The sequence below is a fragment of the Puccinia triticina genome, chromosome 5A (genome assembly GCF_026914185.1).
Source record: "Puccinia triticina chromosome 5A, complete sequence".
NCBI lineage: Eukaryota > Fungi > Basidiomycota > Pucciniomycetes > Pucciniales > Pucciniaceae > Puccinia > Puccinia triticina.
The window spans coordinates 6,567,035-6,590,162 of NC_070562.1; the positions used below are offsets into that span (position 1 = coordinate 6,567,035).

Genomic DNA, 23,128 nt, shown 5'->3' on the forward strand with positions numbered 1-23,128 from the left:
TGTTTGGGAGGGTTAAGGATGAGGCGAGAGAAATATTTTTGGAGGACAGATTGATTGTGGTTAGGGAGCGGGTGGGGGTGAAGTCAACGGGTGGAGCGAGTGGGGGCGATGGTAGCTTCGAAGCGGGGGTCGTCTTCGAGGGAAGCATGGGTCGGTCTAGGTTTCCTACGGCGGTCCGAGGAAGAGGCGGAATGGAGGCGGTTGAGGAGGAAGGCGTTGCGGATGCGCCAGCGGGCGAGGCCGAGCTGGTCGGTCCGGTAGAGCGCGCCGACAAGGATGCCGACCAGACTCGAGAGCGGGTTGAAGAGGCCGAGAAGGAGGCTGAGAAGGTCGGGCACTAGACTGTGTGAGTCGAGATGGACCCGGCCTATTCGGTAGTCGTATAATGAGGGCACGATGCTGTGGTGTTGGTACGCTATCGCAAACGTCACCATGAACGGCCCCGACGGTATCGCCCTATACTCATCATCCGTCAGTTCCTTCTCTTCTTGCTAAACCTCCTGATCGGCAGGTTGCGTGTGTTTCACTGACCGATATCCTAGTATGCTATGGCTGATCACCAACCCTATCAGCTCTAAGAGGGACCCAACGACGATCGTAACAATCAAATAACTCTAGAGAAGAGTAACACAGAAGAAAACCGGATCAGTCAAGTCATTTGCGATGATGAACACGCCCGGTTAGTGGTGGGAAAGCGAAGAGAAACACAGACGGACAGCATACTTCACAGTTCCGAACCGCCTCTCAACGGCCACCGACGTATTCCATAGAATTAGCACTATTAGAAATAGATCTGCAGAGTTCGAGCAAGCAGTATGGTGAGTGAATATCCTCCAAAACTGTCACAAACAAAACAGATGAAAATTAATTATTGCGGAACTTTTGTGCTTTTTTTTGCTAAGGCATGTGAAGGGTGAAGTTGGTTCTGATGTGACCTTTCAAGCTCAGCAGTGAAGGACATATATGTGTGTGTGGGTAATGCAGAGGCAAAAATAGGAGAGGATGAAGAAGAAGCAACTGACTTGCAAGTCTCTGGTGAGATGAGGTTTAAGAGGAAGATCGAGGTAATGTTTGTGCCCTGAGAGAAGCAGGGAGAGGATTGAAGTGCCGAAGATGATGGCTACACGACGTCCCCAACTGGGCATCAGCAACAACCAGAAAGAGTGCACAGTTAGTCAGTTGAGGGGCTTGACGCACTCTTGGACAAAGGCGCATGGGCAAAAGTCGACGAGGCGCCCATTCTGTCGCTTGAATGTGTGCTTGTAGATCGGGTGGTGCAGTCCTATCGAGTCGGGCTGTTTCCCTCCGGCGGTTGTTCAGTCGTCGTGGTCTCTGGATCGATGGTTTTTTGGTGGTCGATGTGCTGGCACGTCACTCAGTTTCCGCGGACAAGGCTGCATACCCCCGAGGACTCCCCGGGAAGGTCTCTCCCCGACGACTGTTCGGGAGATCCCCTGCCGGCGCCACGTGTGAACCGCGTGGTGAAACCCTGGCTGACGGAGAGTCCGGGGGACCCCGCCCAGAGGGCTCTCAGCCTCTCAGGTGAGGCTTGGTCTGCAGGCTCGCAGACAAAGGAAGGATTTTCAATCCCAATAATCACCCCCAAAAAAATCAAAAATCAACAAAATATGTACAAAGCTGAAAACTGGATAGACTTTTTTTGGCAATACTGATGGGCACCCTCACCTAAATTTTTTCAGGCTAAATCCAAAACTGATTGAAGGAATCCGTTTAGAAGGTCAAAGGAATCCTGAAGGATATTCCATTGCGCTGAAGATCCATTTTTGGATTTTCTGATAATTGGTAAGATTGAATATCCTATCTGCAACAAAATGTGACAATTGAGTGGCTACAGGTGTAGGATCTGCAGATATATGCAGGTTTTTGGATCCAAGATCCACAAGGCATTCTGATTATAGATCCTTGTTTACCATTCTTTTTTATTTTTGAAAGATTAGTACAGGGAGAACAGTTGGGATTGAGGAGATGAAACTAGCAAAAAATGAAAGCTGAGGTCCAGAAGCATCATTTGGCTCTGGGGAAGGTCCACAGGAGCTGAGGGGAGGCTGGCTGAGGCTTAATATTTCCCCTCCAGCCATTCTCATCTCACCCAAATGTTTGACCATGCATATGTGCACAAGTGTTTTCCTGCGGGAGGGGAGAATTTTCAGCCAGCCACAGTGAGCCTCCCATAAAGGGGCACTTGTGTTAAAATAGGGTGAAACCTACTCCCACTCCTAGCTCAGTAGCTGAGTAGAAGAAAGGTGACTAACATGTCTCTCTGCTGAACTAGGTACATTATCTATCACCTTTAGGAACTGACATTCATCAGATAAAATTAGCTTTTCAGCTTGAGCAAAGTTGGTTAAATAAAATAAAATGTTTTTTGCATAGTGACTGTAACCTACTGTGCTTTCAAAACATTGCTAGTAAAACTTGAGATGAAAAAAAGAATATGATAGACAGTAAAAGAGATTCTGGAGATGATGTGATGGCCAAAATATAATTAAGATGGATTGGAGATGTTCAAGTCTTCTGAAAACCAAATACAGGACTAGTTTGGAAACATGATGTGTTTCTTGAGTCCACATATGAAAAAGGTGCTAGAAACATAATACAATGATGAATATCAGCTTCAAATCTTCACTACTTGAAAAGGATTAATCTTTGTGGTTAAAATTACCCTCTATACATGTATTACTGGGCATATCCTTGGTGCCCTGATGAATTGGTAATAATGAACACCAGCTGTAGCAAGCAGAAGAAAAAATACAATTGCAGCAACTGCAATAAGAAAAACCTTTTCATTCCTATCAAATTCTTTTGGGTGAATGGCAGAGTGAGTTGTATCCCCAGGACCAGGAGCTACTTTAGGATTCTCATATTGTTCAAAAAATTTAGGTGGTTTGTAATGGTATTGATTGTGCCATGATGGCCCAGGTACCAGTTGTGGAACTGGTGCAGCTTCAAATGAATGATGTTGATGGGAAAATTTTACCATGCCATTATTTGGGATCATAGCAGAGCAGAGGGCAATGAGAAAGACTCCAAATATGATTGTGGGTAGCTTCAACATATGTATAGATTGAAATTGAGAGTCTGCTTAGTTGTAGTATTCTTAAGCTATTTAGTTGTAGTATTCTTTAGTGAATAATAAAAATTCAGGTTGCTTGATTGTTACTGCAGATTTCTGGCAGAATTTGAAGCACCAGGAAATTTCTTCAAAATTATAAGGGGTTTCAGAGGTAACCCAGCAGATTAAATAAGCTGCGTGGTTATCCCCCAAAAATCAATTTTTATGTAATTATCAGCATGTGACAAAAATATCTAAGGAGAATCTCAGGGGACATGTATCATGTTTGGGAATTACATATTCATCACTCCAATAGCAACAGAGTAATATTTCTGTTATTCATATAGGCAACAGTGAAACTGATACAATACATGTATTTGTATCTGTATTGGCAATACATAGTTTTGGAGAAGTGTGTATTGTATCTGATATCAGATACATCACAAATAAATGTATTTCAATACAATACAGAATGTATTTCCCCTCATACATGCTGTGTTGTATTGTTTTGGGCACCCTGTCATACGACAGAATGGATCGGCTCCAGTGTGTTGGCCAATAACCTTTCTCGGCCATTCACACAATATCGCACAACATCTTCAATCAGCGTTTTCAAAACATCTTCGAATTGACGCTTCCGACTCGCCATAGCCAACCATAAATCGCAACTAGTCACGTACCCAAATCTTCGACTAGTGCGATCGGGATAGGGAAGATAGGATCGAGTCCCAACCACCTCTTTCCAGTTCTTTGAGATTCAACTCATCGTCGCATAACCTTTGGCGCATAATCTTGTAGCACTTAACCTCTCCTTCGCTCCTGATTAGTTAGCAGCCCATACTCATCAAAACCCGCACGACTCGACAGGCACCGCTGTCATCTAAACACCTTATGCCATCTACCTTGTTTCATTATGCTTTACCCGCTTGTGCGCGCGTTCTCCTATATGTACTGCCACGAGTTGTATGATTTCTTCCCCCTCATCAAAATAAGATTATCGTTCTCAGCACCTTGAGAATTTGCCTTCTGCAAACTTTGTCACTTCGAACCCCTTCTAGTGTTCTGACTTAAAGAACTCAAGTTATCCAAAGCTTAAAACCTCCGAAGTAAGAAATTACTTATCTTCCTTCTTCAAAGTGCCCACCCGCCTGCCTGTACCAAGCGCCGTGTGACAGTATCTTATTTTGATCCGGTTTTTTTTTTAAAAAAAATCTTCTCCGAAAAAAATCCGTCAACCCTCCCTTCTTTGTACAGTTCCTTTTCACTCCAACATGCCGACAATCCCTCGCTCTCCAAACGGACAGTTCGCTCCTCGCGCCCCTATCGACCAAACTCCGACCTCCCAGATTCCTGTTTGAGTTTCAGTCCTGGGGTTGCCACCTCAAGTCCAAGTCGAACGCGGTCGAGGGTCGAGTCAGGGACAGTTCGGTCCCCCATCGAATTCTTCTCGAAGGAGCTCCCGCCGGTCGCGTCGTGGGGACGATGAGGATTCCTACGATGACGAACAGCTGGAGTATCAAGATCAAGACCCAGCCATCAACGGAGAGGAGATCAACGATTCTCCGGACAATCACGATCGCCCGGAGCCGCCCCCTCGCCCTGAGACAAATCCCCTTCCTGCTCCCAACCCTGCAGTTGCGGCACCGGTCTCCAACGAGTCTCTAGCCCAGGCCATCCAGCTCTTGGCTACTATCGTGGGCCGAGGCGCGTTACCAGCGGTTGTTCCAGAACCGGTCCCTCGGCCTGCCTTCCGCACTCCCGAGATGAAGAAACCAGATCCTTTTGACGGCTCATCTCCCAGCAAACTCCGAGTCTTCTTGCAGCAATGCAAGTTGATTTTCCTGAACGATCCTCGCACTTTTCCCACTGATCGTGCCCAAACGCTCTACGCCTCATCTTATCTGACCGGCAAAGCGTTCGACTGGGTCCAACCCTATTTGGAGGTTCTGGAGAACGCCGCTCCCGATTTTTTAATGAACTCTTGGGCCGTTTTTGAAGCTCAGATCGTCACTCTCTTCGGCGATCCAAACGAGCTCCGCGCCACCGAGCATCGCATCGACACGCTAGTGATGAAAGAGACCGATCGCGCCTCCAACTACATCGCCAGTTTCCGAGCCTTGCAATCCCGCCTTCCGGGTTGGGGCGATCACCCATTAATGTTTCACTTTCGAAAAGGTCTTCCGTCTCGCATTCTGGACCTTCTCTCCCAGAACAACGCCGAGGAGTTCCTCAACTTAGGAGAACTCATCAACGCTACTCTCCGCATCGATGTACGGTTCCATGAACGTCAGAAAGAAAAACGACGCGAGAACAACTCTCACCCCGCTCAGTCCAAGAAGGACAACAGCAGCAAACCGACCACCACCAACACCGGCTCCACCACCAGTTTGTCAACCGCCAAACCCACCTCGAAGGCCGCCGCGGAGATCACAAAGGTTCTTACTGATGGACATCTTCAGGCTAGCGAGAAGGAAAGAAGGTTGAAGGCGGGGTTGTGTTTGTATTGTGGAGGCCAGCACAAGTTTGAAGACTGCGCCAAGCGCGCGGCTCGCAAGTCGGGAAAAGTCTAAGTAGTTGTTTTGAGCAATGCAAAGACAACTACGTTATTCCCCAAAGTGCCATTGACCCTGTTTTATTTCCTTCCTCTTCTGCCAAGCCAAAAGTCTGTCTTTTGAAGACAGCCATCTCAAATCAACTCCGGTTGATACTTTTCAGGGATGATTCACCTTATTCTGTGCTCATCGACTCTGGAGCTACACGCTCTTTTGTCAGCCAGAGGTTGATAGATTCCTTTTCTCATCCTACCTTGCCTTTGGAAAAGGCAATTCCTCTTTTTTCCTATAGTTCCTCCTCGGAGCCCATGCAATGGCTTTTGAGTAAGGTTCTTTGGACTTTCAAAATCTCTTCTTTCCAAACATTCGATTGGGAATGTCTTGTCATAGATGCAACTGGGAATGATGACGCCATTCTTGGCTATGACTTTTTAGCTCATTGGAACCCAGATATCAATTGGTCTGAGGGAGTAATTAACCCTCGTCTGAAAACTGCATCCAGTTTGAATGAGTCCCTTCTTCCCCCCACTCAGGAACCCGTCAACCTGAGATCTCTCATTGCGTTATCCAGCAATGGTTCTCTGCCAGACAAAATGCATTTGCCTGGAAATCGATCAACTTTTTCCCCGTCGGTGCTGCGCTCTTCCTTCCTGGATAAATATCATTTCGAATCTCAAGCGATGTTATTGAGAGTCATCACCACCGGTTCTCATCAAGAGGTCTTTGAAGGCAATTTTTTTGATGAGGAACCAGCGGATTTAGAAACTATTTTACCGACAATTCCCCCTGAGTACCACGAGTTTGCATCCGTGTTCTCAACCATTCTAGCAGACAAACTCCCCCCTCGGCGGAGCTGCGATCATCGCATTGATCTTCTTGGACCAGTGCCTAAAAAAGGTACTATTTACCAACTGTCGGAACCCGAGGACAAGGTCCTGCGGGAGTACATTTCAGAGAATGTAGCAAAAGGTTTCATTCGACCCAGTTCATCTCCAACTGGTTTCCCAGTTCTTTTTGTTCCCAAAGCCGACGGCTTGCTTCGACTTTGTGTGGATTACCGCAGGCTTAACGCAGTAACAATAAAGAATTCTTACCCTATTCCTCCAATGTCCCATCTTCTCACCACGTTCGCTGACACGCAAGTCTTTTCTAAAATCGATCTTCGAGGTGCCTATCACTTAATCAGGATTGCTGAAGGCCATGAATATTTAACGGCGTTTAATACCTGTCATGGTGCTTTTGAGTATTTGGTGATGCCTTTTGGAATTACCAATGCCCCAGCCACTTTCCAAGCCTTGATGAATGAAATTCTTGGAGACTTAGTCAACGATTGTGTCGTTGTTTATTTGGACGACATTCTCATCTACTCACGCTCGCGCACTGACCATGAAGGGCATGTTAAGGAAGTCCTCCGACGACTCCATAACAACAACCTTTATGCAAAAGGATCTAAGTGTGTTTTTCATGCCACAGAAGTAACCTTCCTGGGTTATGTTCTCAATCGTTCAGGTCTCACCATGGACTTGGACAAGGTGCAACACATTCTGGATTGGCCTGAGCCAAGCTCAGTGAAGGGCGTTCAGTCTTTCTTGGGCTTTGCAAATTTTTACCGACGTTTCATTCAAGATTATGCCGGTACCATCACCAATCTTAATGCGCTGGTGAAAAAAGACACGCCGTTTGTCTTCACCGAGCAGGCTCGACATGAATTCGAGGAGCTTAAACGTCGTTTCACGACCGCTCCTATTCTGCATCATTTTGACAGCTTGTTTCACACTCTGGTTGAGACGGATGCCAGCAATTATGCCATCGCGGGTGTTCTTTCTCAGTTTGCGGAGACCTTGGTTCAATCTTCAAAACATCCAGTGGCTTTTGAAAGCCGAAAACTAAAAGCTGGAGAACTGAATTATGAAATTCATGACAAAGAACTCTTGGCCATAATTTTCTGTCTACAAAAGTGGCGCGCTTACTTATTTAGCGTGTCATCCACTTTTGAAGTCTTGACGGATCATGACGCACTCAAGTACTTCATGATCACTAAGGTCCTCACTCGCCAACAAGCCAGATGGGCTGAATTCCTTGGCCAGTTTAATTTTATCATAACTTTCCGCCCCGGCCGATTATCTTGTCTGCCTGACGCATTGACGCGCCGCGAGGATGTATATCCCAAGTCAGGGGAGACATTCGCGGAAAAAAACCCGGGCAATATTGGCCAACTCTTCAAAACTCAGGAAGACGGGTCCGTGTCATTGTTTTCGATCTCCACGGACGAACTCGGAAACCGTGTGGACGCCTTCCGTTTGGCACAACTGAACGACCCGAAATTGAAAAGCATCATTGAGGACTTGAAGAAAGGAAGACGTCGCCAACATTTCAGCCTGGACGACAAGACAGATCTTCTGCTCTACGACGATCGAATGCACGTTCCAAATGATGAGGCCATGAAGCTGGAAGTTCTTTTGAGCCGCCATGACACTCCATTAGCGGGCCATTTCGGTCAAGACAAGACTCAACAGCTGATTTCTCGGGATTTTTATTGGCTGCAAATGACAAAGGAAATTTGTGACTATGTCTCTAGTTGTTACCACTGCCAGCGAAACAAGACCCCAAGACACAAGAAGTACGGCCTACTCCAACCTCTTCTGATTCCGCCACGTCCTTGGGAATCTCTTTCCATGGATTTTATTTCTCAATTGCCGGACTCGAACGGTTTCGACACAATTCTTGTGATCGTGGACCGCTTCTCGAAAATGGCGCTGTTCATCAAAACTAATACTACCGCCACTGCTGAAGACTTGGCCAACCTCTACGTCGAATTCGTGTTTTCGAAAAACGGGCTGCCTTCGAACATAGTTTCGGACAGGGGATCGCTATTTGTCTCGACTTTCTGGACTGGTCTGTGTGATCAACTGAAAATTACTCGCAATTTGTCCACAGCTTATCATCCAGAATCAGACGGGCAGACTGAGCGAATCAATCAAATCCTTGAGCAGTATCTTCGAATGTTTGTCAATTACCAGCAAGATGACTGGAGTACTTGGTTACCTCTAGCCGAGTTTTCTTATAACAATTCAACCCATTCCGCCACAAAATACTCTCCTTTCTACACTCTTTATGGACGACATCCGGTTTTCGACTCAATACACGTGGACAACTCGAAACCCGCCTCCGACTATCTGAAGAATATCGAATCGTCCCAGCAAGACATCAAGACACAAATCTGCAGGCCGCCAACGAACGATATAAAGCAGCGGCTGACCGACATCGACTCGAACCTCCGGCTTTTTTGGTAGGCGACTTGGTCTGGCTGGATTCCTCAAAGATCAGATCAACCCGACCAACAAAGAAACTCTCAGAAAAGAAATTTGGGCCTTTTGAAATCACAGTGGTGGTCTCGAAGAACGCTTTCCGCCTGAAACTACCGAGCTCTTGGTCGCGGATTCACCCAGTCTTTCACGTTTGGCTCCTTTCTTCTTCAATCCCGCCTTTTCCTGGGAAGTCTCAACCACCCCCGGAACCTGTTGAGGTGCAAGACCACCTCGAGTGGGAAGTTTCTGGCATTCTTGATAGCCGGCGACAACGGGGGCGATTGCAATATTTGGTTGAGTGGTCCGGCTACATGGACAACTCAGACCGCACAACGTGGGAGCCAGCCTCGAACCTGACCAACTGTCCGGATCTTCTGAAGACTTTTCATTTGTCTTACCCGGATAAACCCCGACCTTGACACCCTATTTTATTGACATCATCTCTCTTCCTATTTCATCAACATCCTTTCTTTTCCTATTTCATTCGACATCATTTCTTTTCCTCCTTTTTTCTCTTTCTTTCCCTTTTTCCTTGTTCCTTTTTTTTTTAAAAAAAAAAAAAAAAAAAAAATCAACACATTAACAACTTTTCTGCCTCTTTCCGACTCTTTACCCTGAAATTTTCGACCTCCGCCGACCTCAAGTTTCTTTTTGGCTTCGCCATTTTCACTTAGACTCTCTTGCCATTTTGTTCTTTTTCTATTTCGGATCTCTCAACGGTTCAAATCATCTCGACATACATTGTTATTCTTTTTCACATCGACAATCATTCACTGTTCATTCGCGATTCTTCAAAATCCTATTCATCACTATTCCATTCTAAACTCACAAAATTCTAATCATCACCATTCAATTCTAAACTCACAAAAAATTCTAATCATCACCATTCAATTCTAACTTAATTCAACAATAGACCAAATCAGAAAAAAAAAAAAAAAAAACTCTATTAATTCTCAATCACAAATCACATTCGCCTTTCTTCTCATATCACTAAAAATCGTCTCTTCTCTCGATCACAACTCTCTTTGGTACTCGACTTTTTGGTAATCTCTTGGTTTCGGTCTTCGGTTTGGACGACAAGTGTGGATCGGGCGTTGGGGTTGCTGGACTCGGGAATCGGGGCGAGAAGTGTTGAAGGGTGGATGCAATGTGTGGTTTCAGTGGGGAAGGGATTGTGGATGGTGGACTGCTTGGTTACTCCTTTTTGGTTCGCTCTTGGGACCTTTGCTTTTTTTCAACCCGGGCACCTGTCATACGACAGAATGGATCGGCTCCAGTGTGTTGGCCAATAACCTTTCTCGGCCATTCACACAATATTGCACAACATCTTCAATCAGCGTTTTCAAAACATCTTCGAATTGACGCTTCCGACTCGCCATAGCCAACCATAAATCGCAACTAGTCACGTACCCAAATCTTCGACTAGTGCGATCGGGATAGGGAAGATAGGATCGAGTCCCAACCACCTCTTTCCAGTTCTTTGAGATTCAACTCATCGTCGCATAACCTTTGGCGCATAATCTTGTAGCACTTAACCTCTCCTTCGCTCCTGATTAGTTAGCAGCCCATACTCATCAAAACCCGCACGACTCAACAGGCACCGCTGTCATCTAAACACCTTATGCCATCTACCTTGTTTCATTATGCTTTACCCGCTTGTGCGCGCGTTCTACTATATGTACTGCCACGAGTTGTATGATTTCTTCCCCCTCATCAAAATAAGATTATCGTTCTCAGCACCTTGAGAATTTGCCTTCTGCAAACTTTGTCACTTCGAACCCCTTCTAGTGTTCTGACTTAAAGAACTCAAGTTATCCAAAGCTTAAAACCTCCGAAGTAAGAAATTACTTATCTTCCTTCTTCAAAATGCCCACCCGCCTGCCTGTACCAAGCGCCGTGTGACACACCCAAATACACAGTTTTGGAAAACCGTGTATTGTATCTGATAACCAATACATCCAAAATACATCTATTTTGATACAATACACGCACAATACTGATACTTGTAAAGTATCAGTCTCACCGTTGATATAGGTCCTGAAATACATGTTGGATACACAATCTCAAATCTAAAATCTAAACATTACATAATTTGATTTTACGATGAATTCATCCCCATTTGTTGTGTGATAAATAGTCTATTTTTTTTGTGAAACATGAAAACAGGTCCTGAAAAGAAATCTGGTTTAATGCAGCTTTTGAATGACTACACCAGAATGTTCAAAGTGCTAAAAAGCAGGGCCTTCTGATTTTTGTTGTCTATGAGAATCAATGTGGTTTCCACTACAGTAAGGTTCATTGAAAATGCTAGCACTGCAAGAAATATTTGTGCAAGTGTAACCATATGACCTACAAGAACTCTGAAGAATCTGAGAAACCAGAACAGCGGGCTATGAGCTAAGGAGGCGGTGTTGGAAGGCCAAAAACAAAGGATGTGAGGAAATGAAGAGACTCAGCACCTTGCAAGCTAAGGAGGCCAAAGAAGAAGGAGATGAGGATATGAAGAGGCTAAGCACCTATTGAGGTGCGGCATGGAATGACAAGAGAAACATCAGTGTGACATTGCATAGTGAACAAAAGTAAAAGAGACAGAGAAAAGGAAAGAGACTACAAGCAAACCTGAGGAACCATAGCAAAGGGCCGTGAGTTAAGGAATTTTGGGAGGCTGATGACAAATGAGATGAGGATATGAAAAGACTACAGTTGCGCGCAGCAAATTGCTGTATGTACCGCTAAGGTACAGCGCGAGTTCACTGTCCTTTGAGTCCACTGTATTGGGGAAAAAATCAACCTCGTCCATCTCTCTGTGGGCTCGTGGCTGTTTGTTGTTATTTCTGTTGTTGTCATTTGATTTAGACTTGGGTGGATGTTTTTCTTCATATTTGGTTTGTTTTTCATTGAACGCAGCTTGTAATAAGATCTGGGTGTACCAGTGTTTTTCTGGGAACCACATCTGGAACATGGAAATTTGATAACCAGGATTCAAAACCGTGGCAAGCAAGATTGCATCACATTGCAAACCTTCTTTGAGATACTTGTTAGTCTTCATGATTGGTCAAATAAAATTAGGATCAGTGCCACTGCGGATGGGGGTAGTAATACGGGTAGACTGGCTGGATAGGGTTCGTCGGGTGGGAGTACCCTGGGGGGATGGAGGTCTTGAAGTGCGCGCCATGGCCCATGAGGGAGGGATTTACTCGGTTGCTGGCGATACTGCCAACCGGACAAGTCTGAGGTTGTGGATTCTCTGGCAATACCGGGTCTGCTTGTGTGTACTTACATGTGTATCTGGGGTCAACAAATACTCCCCGGACACACAACGCGGCGCAGTCTCATCTTGTGCAATTTAGCCAATACATTCCGATATGTGTCAGTATTGGGAGTGTAACGTATCAAATAACCAATACATGATCAGCAGCAAGGTTGGATTGTATCTAATACACTGCAAGAAAAACTCTAGAAACTGCTTGCAGTTGAGATGCAGCAAGCTTGAATCAAGCCTCAGCTCAAGCTGGAGTCAAGCACCCAAATTCCATGCTGGTGCACCTTGAGTGTGTACCTTGTTCAGCATCTCAATGCTGAACATGCTGTAGTGCTCATGCAGTAGGCTGAGGTAAATTTTCAACCTTGAAAATGAGCATACCCCTGAGCAACCTTTTATTTGCTTTTAGTAAACACTCCATCTGCCATTGAATCCAGCCAGAATAGCATAACAGGGGTATGTACACTTGAAAGGGATATCTACACATGAAAGGAATATGTACACATGAAAGGGGAATGTGATAAGGTGTATTAACACATAAAAGACACAAATGATTAAAGGGGTATGTATGCATGAAAGGGGTATGTGCAGTAAGGGGTCTTTGCACATGAAAGGGATATGTAAACATCACCTGAATGATGAAAGGGGTATTTAAAGGGATTTAAAAAACTCAAAGGGGACATGTAAACATCAAAGGGTCATGAATGCATGATGAAAAGGGTATGTACACATTGTGAAAGGGATACATGCACATGAAAGGGATACACACACATGAAAGGGGTATGTGCACATGAAGGGGTATGTACACATTATGAAAGGGGTGAATGCATAAAGGGAATGGTCACATGAAAGGGGAATTTGCAAAGGTATCAACTCAGTATTTTGGAGTGTGCATGTACTCAGTTTTTTGTACCTCAGACTCACTCTTGCATAAATTATACAATGTGCATGGAATCAACCAGTACTTGATTCTTGCATGAGGCACAGCTTGCCTTGAGCTCTTGCATCTCAACTGCAAGCAGTTTCTAGAGTTTTTCTTGCAGTGATAGGCAATCCAAGAGATACAATACAGGAGCAAGAGTATTGTTTTTCAATCCAATCCCAATCCATGGTATTGGGCCATATTTCAATACGTTACAGAGACAATACCAATAATTGTATTGTATCTGTTACAGCGTTGTCCACAGGTACCCACCTGTGGCTTGGTATTAACCCACCAACAGTTAATCAGGAACAGCTCTGATGGTGTGCAGTGAATTTGCAAGAAAAACTGTTGGGTTCTGTGGTGGATCTACAACAGTAGTTATTAGTATCTTGAATTTCAACTGTTGGAATTTGCACAAGTTTACTTGTAGTGTAGCCCATTCAAAAGACCCTGAATTTTATTCAGATCTAATATGAACACTCTCTCCTTGGCCAGTAACAGTAGCAACCATTATGTAAGCCCCCTCCTTTGGGGTCTCACAAAACTGTCACATAGTCATCAGTAGATTACATAATCCTCCCAATACTTAGTCTCAGCCCGTTCCTTCCCTAGCTCAGCAGAGATCCCTGTAGACTGACACATCTCTACCCAATTCTGTTGAAAACCAGTCTGCACAAGTATTTTGCAGTATTATTTTCACACCCTGTGTGATATTATAACCAGAAATAAATTGATTAAAACTGGTCATCAAGGCATTCAAAACTCTGCTTTATGTCAAGCTCCAAGGGTGCATTGAGAGAGTATACACTTGACCCTATTTGCTAATCCAATTGGTGATAAATCACCTTGTAATAAATGAGTTGAATAGTTCCCAAGTGAAATGATCCAGTCGGTATCATCTGTAAAGATAGCAATAGCTTCCTGGAATGACAATGGCCCTTTCTCATAATCAGAGAATTGCACCACTTTTAGCTCAGTTTATGGTTGGGAGAACGGTTATATTTAATTTCACCTGCAACATAGTTGCTAAATATTTTCATTGTGAAGGGATTTCATATCACTAGAGGCCAAGGCGGCTGCGCCGCTGTACACCTTATATCAAGCACAAGCTGAGGCTACCACAACCCTACCTAGAGCTATTACCTGTTAATGCAGTTCTGCACCAATACATGACTTCCTGTCACATCTGGCACCCTCATAGTTGCGGGTATAGACCAAAAAGTCAATATTTTTGCAGGTAAATCTAGCTTTTGGGGCTCCAGATTACTTTTGGGAGGCCCTCAGATCTTGATGGGAAGTTTCTCAATGTAAAAATTACATCAGGTACCTTTATAAATTTGTCTCCCCCTAATTGGAGGTATTAGCAGGATTTTCTCATCAATGCTAAATCTGAAAATACAATGTCAAGCAGCATCAATGGGACATTGCCTTGACTGCTAAATGACATTAAATTAATTCTTTGATTATTCTTCAATCAGGTATGTAGATATTATGATGAATCTAGGCAATGAAGCCCTGACAGATTATCATGAGTTTGTGGAATATTATTAACAGTACGGACCTACTTCGCGCAGCAGCAAAAAACTCTTCGCGCACAGAATTGACCGTCCCCCAACGTCAATCCCCCTGTGCGCGCAAGCGGAGAAATACTTCGCGCACAGCGACTTCCCCTGAAAGGAGGGGATTTTTCCCAAATTTTTTTTGATGGATCAAAAGAGGGGGTCTTAACTGCCCTCTCCAAAAAATATTGGATTTTTTGGAGGTGTCCTTGTCATGTAAAAAAAAAAATCATAATATTAATCCAAAAAAAGGCACCCGCCACCCCAATAGCCCACCCCGGGGACTTTTCACCGCTAAGACTTCAGCGGTCGGGTACCCAGCCCCTCGGAAAGAAAGTTCAAGGGGCAACAGCTCCGGGCCCAGCTACCCCTCAGCCGCCGTGCCAATGGCCGGCACAGGCCATTGAGCGGAGTTACACACTCCCCCAATGACCGGCCAGCACCTGTGTGCATGTGGCACAAATTGCCGGTCATCGAGGGGGTGTTCAACTGGACCCGGTCATTGAGGGAAGTATGTACTCCTCTTGATGACCGGCACGGACCCGGTCATCGACAGGAGTGAACACCTACTTGATGACCGGAACGGACCCGGTCATCGAGAGGAGTACATACTTCCCTCGGTGACCGGGTCCGTTCCGGTTCACCTCGATGACCGGGTCCGTTCCGGTTCACCTTGATTGAGAGGAGTGAACACCCCCTCAATGACCGGGCCCGTTCCGGTCATCGAGGGGAGTGTTCACTCCTCTCGAAAACCGGAGCAACCAGGTCACCAAGAGGAGTATGTACTCCTCCGAGAATGCCCGGGACGTTCTGGTTATCGAGAGGTGTACACACCCCCCTCAATGACCGGAACGGACTCGGTCATCAAGGGAAGGATTTATTCCTCTCAATGACCGGAATGTTCCGGTCATCGAGAGAGGAGTATGTATGTACGTACTCCCCTTGACGGCCCAGTTGCTCCGGTTGTTGAGAGGAGTGAACACTCCCCTTGTGACTGGAACGTCATTGAGGGAAGTTTGTACTCCTGTTGATGACCGGAACAGAGTGGCCATCAAGAGGAGTAAATGATCCCCTCATTGACCGGTAGTCTGTGCTGGCCGGTCATTGGGGAGCGTGTAACTCCGCTCGATGGCCTGTGCTGGCCATCGGCACGGCACGGCGGCTGGGAGTTAGCCGGAGCTGCTGCCCCTCGAACTTACTTTTCGAGGGGCTGCATACCCGACCGCTTGAGTTTTGGCAGGTCAAAACTCCCCGGGGTGGGTTATCGGGGCAGGGGGAGCTTTTTTTTTTTTTGGAGGGGGCAAGCAAGACCCCCTCTTTTGATCCATCAAAAAAAAAAAATCCAGAAAAACTCTCTCCTTCTTTTGGGGGAAGTCGCTGTGCGCAAAGTATCTTTTTGCTTGCGCGCACAGCGGGCTCGACGTCGGGGGACGGTCCATTCTGTGTGCAAAGAGTTTTTCGCTGCTGCGCGAAGTAGGTCCGTAACAATACACTTTCATTGAATTTGCAATCAAAGAGAGAAAGGGGCACTCTCCCGGCAGAAATTTTCTCTTTGATGTTTGGACCATTTTGCTCTGTAAAACTCGTACTTGTGGAGAAGCAAGATTTATTTGAATACTTCTCCAAGTTGGGGGAAGCTTCTCATACACACAGTGACAGTGACATGTGGTATTCCAAAAAGGTTTCACAAAGGGAACTGGCAGGATCTGTCCTTCCGGGACCCCGGGGGCAAGGGACAAAAGGGATTTGTGCCCAAATTTTGGCAGGTTGAGAACTCATGGGTGCAAGATCAGGAGGTTCTTGCGTTTGGGGGCGTTCAAACTTCAAGGTAGAGCCCCCAGGTTGGTGTTTTTTTTCCTGGAAATTGGACCTGATCAAGGTCCTGCGCAATCTGATTTCAACTTTGAAATCCCCTATTACCCATCCATCTCTCAAGTCCTACACCATAAAAATAGACAGTATACTTTGTGTATTGGTTCCAGATCATCGGCCCAAATATAAACATATACAACAAGGCCCTCTGGAGGGTTTTCCTCTGATTGGTTCTTGATACATGAATGCACACATGAAAAGACCAAAGAATTGCCCATTTGATTTTTGTGCAAAGCCAGCAGCCACATGTCCTCCAAGTCTTGCTTGACAACCTTGCACAGATCCCCATGTATCATCTGGCCCAAAATATAAGAGGTCTGTGGCCAGTTCCATTGTGCCAATCACACATCTCCAGGATGAAATCTCTCCGCAGCCATCCCCCACAAAGCCAAAAAATCATTTGAATGCCAACAGAGATAAGTGCACATTTACCATCAAGGAACACATCTGACACCCCCACCCAGAAGGCAAAGATATTCTATAAGTGTTGAGATGGTGAAGCTGGTGTGTAGTCTTTGTATGCTTGTATGTAGATATGCTTCTACCAAGCAGCCCATTACTACAGTCTACCAGTTTCTCACTTGCCTTTCTTTCTGTACTATCATATCTATCATTTACCATCAAGTCCTACCATGAGTATTGGTGGCCCTCCCTGGTGTTCCTCAACAATAAGGGACACACAAAGAAGTGTGGCGTACGCGCCACCACCACACCCCAGCAATCTAGACCATCAGGCACAAATTGCAAACAAAGATAAGGCTACAGGAAGAAGAAACAAAAGGTACATATGCAAGTAAAATAAATCAGGCCCCACCAAGGAAAATATGTTGCAATTGGAATTTGGAGCAAAAAATTTACAAGAAATGGTATTTCCAACATCCTTGTGTCTCATGGAATCCGCTCGCCGCGCGCTCAAATCATCTCTAGCCATGACATGGCAAAAAAACATCAAGTCAAGCTGGAAGACAGGTACACAAACTCATCCAGAAGTCACCTAGGAACCAGAGGGCAATTTTGCAAGTTTCTCCCGGACGGTCTGAGCGGATCCCTGTAGCTCTATAATGTGTATCATGGCTGGCTGAGTAGGCACATAGTCTTCAGGCTGTCCGTGAGAATGGGAGGTCAGAAGGACAACGGTACTGCAACCTGAGCGAGGCAATCTGCTGAGATTCTGGCCGCTTCGTTGTCTCGGAGCCCATCCGTGCCAAGCAGAGGTTGCCTGGTGTTGTTATTGTTGCTGTTGGCAGTCGTTGAGAAACATCTGGTCGTGGGCAGACAGGGGCGCCTGTGGGACCCGTGAGTCGGCTGGGGTGAGCGCAAATAGAGACAGAAGCAGAAAAGATATTCGGAAAAGGAGAAATATCTTGTCAATTATTGTCATCGTGCTGCTCGGCCAAAAAGATGCCGCTCCTGCTCAAGGAGGCAAAGCGGGACATGAATCTGCAGCGCCAACTGACTCACCCCTCCGAGATGCAGTAAAGTCAAATCCAGTACTATTTTCTTGCCAGCTAGAGGGACCCGTCGGGAAGATCATGAGAGATCAGATGAGTCGGACAAGGAGATTTGTCAGGCAGACTGAGTGAGTAGGATAGTGGGAGGGAAGGGGAATTTTTCACCCAGCGTTCGAGGAGAGAGTTGATGGCGTCCATGAGCTTGTTCAAGAATAAATCCATCCACTGCGGCTGAACCTGGTTGGGGATGACAATAACGGAATGGTCGTGAGGAATGCTGTTGAGATGGCTGTAGACCTCCTGCAGCTCCAGCGCGTCCTCCGCCGTCATCTGGCCGCAGAAGCTGATCTAGAGGTCAAGAAGGCTCGAATTTGGAACACCGGGCGCTGCTTGGGTGTTAGAAGCATAGGACCTCTCCAATGGAACATGTACATACATTTGCAGCACCTTAATTTATCCACAGGTCTAGATGAGGTTGTGTGGCAAACCCAAAGGCTTGTCTGGTTGTTATGTGTGGATAGGGTCCGTTGGTAAGGCCGCGGCTAAATTGTAGGTTGTTGTTTGAAACTGGTTGGTATGCGGGCGATGTGGCATCGTGGAACAAAGAAACGGTTGCTGAGTGGCATCGAGGAACAGAGAGACATTTACAGACAGCTTTGGCAGGTGGATGGGCCATGTTTTGCTATAAAAGCAGAGCGTTATCCAAGGCTGTTTCCCCCAGGGCAATTGGGGATGCTGCACTTCCAGCTACCCATTGTCCTCAACCCCTCCGCTGTTGCGCCTGCGCAGTTTGAGGGGCAAAGAGTGGGCCCCCCACTGGTCAGCAGCCTTTGCTGCGGGCCGGGGGCCTTCACGTCCAACCTTTTTGACCCGCACGCTTGATGTGGGCTGGAGGTTGAGCCTGGGGGCACAGAACTGCTGATGTTGGAAGGCTAGGTTGAGAATTTAGAGTGCTACTTTTTTTTGATTCATATTGATTGAGGAAAAGTTGTGGATTTTACATTGGTTTTTTGTACAATGGGGAAACCCATGATTTTTTTTCTCATTTTGTGTGTTTACAGGGGGAACCCTTGAATTTTTTTTTTAGGTTTCTGGAAAATCTGTGTCTTTAATAAACTTGGATACATGTATCATCAAATTTGGAATCAAAGAAATCTACCAGAAATGAATTCTACAACTAGGAAGACTCATGGATGTTTGGCCTGCGTTTGCCTTTTTGACTTGGATGGTTCAACCTGATTGGCCTGTGGTGAGTTGGGCAAAGGATTAGTGAATGAGAGGTGGCCAATACCAAGACCTGTTCCCATGACCTAAACCAAAATCCATTGTTCAGGTCATGGGATGGGATTAAGGACTTGATATTTGTGAAGGTATTCACTTGTTATATTTTCTCTTCTCTGCTTTATAAATTGCTTTATTAAGTTGTCTACATGTCACAGATTGGATTTATCTAGTATGCTGAGGCAGCATTGGTAGGAGGAAAATCTTCTCATCCTTCAAAAATAAACCTTGCACACCAACTTATAAACAATGTCTGCTGCCTTCAGGCATGTATTTATTTCAAGATCATCCACAATCTTATTGGGCTCCTGTCCAACAGAAACCACTGCTCCTATCTCTCATGAAACAAGCCACCCCTAGAGCTCCAATCCACAGTCCTGAAACCGCTTCTGTGCTTGAGGTCTATGAAACAATTTTTTTTGTTCTCAGAAAAGTTGGAGAAGAGGGGTTTTAGTACCAGTCAAAGGATGCCCAGGCCGTAAAATCAAACAATGTTAATGGCAGGACTTCTTAACTCATGCACATTTTGATTTACAGCCCAAAACCGCAATTATTTGTGGGGACAAGAAGTCCCAGAGACTGGTGTTCTGGGTCTGGCCCGCTCTTCAGGGTTTGTAGATCTTGACAGGAGGCCTAAACTTGCTCCACTGGTGACAAGTTACACAGTCATGTCAGAAATCATGACAGATCTGCATACAAAATGAACTATCAAAACACAAGACATCAGTTCATATGGCTGTCATGAGAGAAACAGGGTTCCCAGACAAGTTACAGAAAAACTAGGCACAATGATCTTCATTGATTTCCTATATATCTAGACCAGCTTTTTAACTACCAGGAGTAATAACAAAATCCTTCCTCTTGTTTTAGGGTATTTCATTATAGATTTTCTTCCCAGCTGCTGATCTCATATCATGAAAAATATACTCTTGCTTGCTGTTTACTGCTTGCCAGTCACACAATGTATGCTCCTAGATGATGTTGGAACAAAAGGAAAGAACATTGCATCAAATCATGGTATGAATCAACATTGCATTTGATCCCATCATCCCTCTCTATTTCCTTCTGATTGAGGAGACTCATTTCTGCCTTTTTTTCTTGTTTCCTCTTCCAAGAAGGGGAAGAAATTAATTCAACCTCACCTGCTAGATTAACTACCCACTCAAGCAAATTTGAAGAGACCATTGATCCAAGATCCCAAGTTATTCCAGGTACCACTCATTTAGACACAACAGAAGAACTGGATGCTCTAGAATTCATAGAGACAATTCCACAGCTGAGGTTGAGACCACAAGGCAGAGAGAAAGGGGCTAATCTGGCAAGGAATCGTAAGTAGATGTAGTGGGTGACTTCCTGCCAATATTTGAGGGCTAGAACAGACCTGGGCTACTTCGCCTCCCCGGGCTTCGCGGCGGACATCGAGGCGGTGACGAGCCGGATGGGCGTCTCCACCACCGCCATCGTCCACTCTAAAGCTAACCAACTCTTCCACAAAGGCGCAAAGAAACTCGGCATCCATGTCGATCTCATTCCCCAGAACACGGCGGGAAAGGCACACGACTGCGGGATGTGTCAGCGAGGATGTGCGTGGCTCCCCCTCCCCCATCCGCCCATTGACCCAAAGTATATACATATATGTGTTGTTTTTTGTGTGTGTGTGTGTTTAGGTCCGTTTGGAGAGAAACAAGGCGCGGCGCAGACCTGGCTGAAAGACTGTGCCGAGGCGGGCGGGAAGTTCATGGAGCGAATGCGGGTGGAGCGGGTGCTGTTCTCGACGGAGCCGCAGCCGGAGCAGATCCGTACGGATCCGAAGGAGAGCAGTGCGGAGGGGCGTGGGCGACGATATGCGGTGGGCGTGCTGGTGCGCGACGCGACGAGCGGGCGCCGGATGGTCGTCCGCGCCCGCAAGGCCGTCGTCTGTGCCAGCGGGGCCATCAACACGCCCGCCCTTCTCCTCCGCAGCGGGCTCACTCTTAACGGGGCCGTCGGGAAGGGATTGCATGTCCACCCGGTGACCGCGGTCACCGGATGGTTCGACGCCCCTGTGCGGCCATGGGAGGGCAGCATCATGACCCTGGTCCGTCTCTCCCCTCCTCCTCCTCCCAGCCGCTGATGTTTTGTCGCGAGAGTCTCATGAGGATGGCGCGGTGTGCAGATCTCGTGCGAGCTCGAGAACCGCCAGGGCACCCATTACGGATGCAAGCTCGAAGTCTTTGCGTCCAACCCGGGCTTCTACGCGGCCCTGTTCGTCCCGTGGCGCTCGAGCGCGTCGCACAAGGCGCACATGGCCCGGTACGCCCAGAGCTTCACCATCGTCGTCCTCGCCCGGGACAAAGGCGCGGGCCGGGTCTCCCTGGACCCGGACGACGGCGACCAGCCGCTCGTCGACTACGCCGTCCACCCCTTCGACGCCGACAGTCTGCGCGATGGCATCCTCCTCGCCTGCCGCACCCTGCGCGCCGCCGGCGCCATCGAGATCGCCTCCACCCTGCCCGCCGTGCCCCACTTCGTCGCCGACGCTCGCCAGGCCCCCGACCACGCCGCCCGTCGCTTCGAGAAATGGCTGGCCCAGATCCGCGCCGCGGGCGTCAAGCCCGGCCACGGCGTCCTCGGCTCCGCCCACCAGGTACAGCCCTCTCCCCTCTCCCCTCCACGCCTTTCACTGACTGACGCGATCGATGGGTGTCCAGATGAGCTCGTGCAGGATGGGCTCCAAGCCATCGGACGGCTCTGTCGTCGACGGCCACGGGAAAGTATGGGGCCACGAGAAGCTGTGGGTCGCCGACGGCTCGGTGTTGCCGACGGCGACGGGCGTCAATCCGTCCATTTCAGTTCAGTCCTCGCTTGCCCCCCCCCCCCCCCCCCCCGATCCGCCGCCCAGCTAACACTCTCCCTCCCTCTAGATCATGAGCGTCGCCCATCACATCGGCTCCCAGCTCGTCAAGCATCTGGATGGCCAGGACCACGCCCGCAACGGGACTGGTGTGACCGCCTCGAAGCTATGAGCCGTCGTCCTCACATCTCTGCCCGCTTTTTACCCCTCTCTTCTCTCCCAGCACCAGCACAGCGGGCTCTCGGACACTCTGATTATTTATCCAGTCTGGTCGTTCTCCTTTAATGGCGGCCACGGTCGCGGAGACGGCTGACGCATGTTGCTGCATCCATTCTATACATGTACCAATAATATGCATGTGCCCACCGCCCGAGATGCGCTTCTTGGACGTGCGAGCCGGATGTGTGCGCCGACGATTCGCGGGATGGTGGATGTCTGGCCGGATGAGGGCCACTGGGGAACGGGCCAACATGAGGCTCCTGTCCGTATCCAGGCTCTGTCTCTGGAGGGGTCGGGCCCAGGAAGGCTTCCTGATCATCTGGATGTTAGGGTGGATGCCTTCCATCAAGGTATGGGGGGCTCCGGGGGGAGCCTCAAAGGCCCTCTCCGTGAGAGCCCCAAAGGAAGGGCCAGCCCCTTTCTCCCGACGGACGAGGAACTCTCGCTCGCAGGCTCTGTTGGGGCCTCAAAGGCTCACAAGGCCTCCTTGTGAGAGCCCCAAAAGGCCAGCCCCTTCCTGTGTCATGAGTTTCTCCCCACTGGCGAGGCACTCATGCTCAGTAGGGGTAGAAACCATCAGACAGATAAATAGGGTGTTCAAAATTGATTTTTGAATATCATTTTACATAAAATCATAAGATTTATCGAAGTTTTGAGAGGCGCTTGAAATGAAGAGAACCCCTAACTTAACACAGGACCCTCTTCGGAGGGCCTGGTGCAGCCTGGCTGGCGCGGAGCGCCCCTCGCCAAGCGAGCCTCCGAAGGAGGGTGTCAGGGTACGTCTCTAAGGTGG

The 23,128-nt window shown here is 47.3% G+C and overlaps 3 protein-coding genes across 3 annotated transcripts; 2 read left to right on the plus strand and 1 right to left on the minus strand.

Moving 5' to 3' along the window:
- Nucleotides 1-83: 83 nt before the first annotated feature.
- PtA15_5A759 (uncharacterized protein) lies at nt 84-1,240 on the minus strand (the record flags this gene model as incomplete). The annotated part of the gene is made up of 5 exons (XM_053169554.1): nt 84-456; nt 532-614; nt 717-839; nt 1,023-1,120; nt 1,198-1,240. 5 exons carry the CDS (start codon nt 1,238-1,240, stop codon nt 84-86), a joined length of 720 nt encoding a protein of 239 aa, XP_053020740.1.
- A 19,481-nt stretch (nt 1,241-20,721) lies between these two features.
- Nucleotides 20,722-22,288, plus strand: PtA15_5A760 (uncharacterized protein; the record flags this gene model as incomplete). The annotated part of the gene is made up of 5 exons (XM_053169556.1): nt 20,722-20,866; nt 20,972-21,360; nt 21,439-21,909; nt 21,974-22,114; nt 22,187-22,288. The coding sequence occupies 5 exons, from the start codon at nt 20,722-20,724 to the stop codon at nt 22,286-22,288; spliced, it is 1,248 nt and encodes a 415-aa protein (XP_053020741.1).
- A 202-nt stretch (nt 22,289-22,490) lies between these two features.
- PtA15_5A761 (uncharacterized protein) lies at nt 22,491-22,828 on the plus strand (the record flags this gene model as incomplete). The annotated part of the gene is made up of 2 exons (XM_053169557.1): nt 22,491-22,597; nt 22,666-22,828. The coding sequence occupies 2 exons, from the start codon at nt 22,491-22,493 to the stop codon at nt 22,826-22,828; spliced, it is 270 nt and encodes an 89-aa protein (XP_053020742.1).
- Between the last annotated feature and the right edge of the window lie 300 nt (nt 22,829-23,128).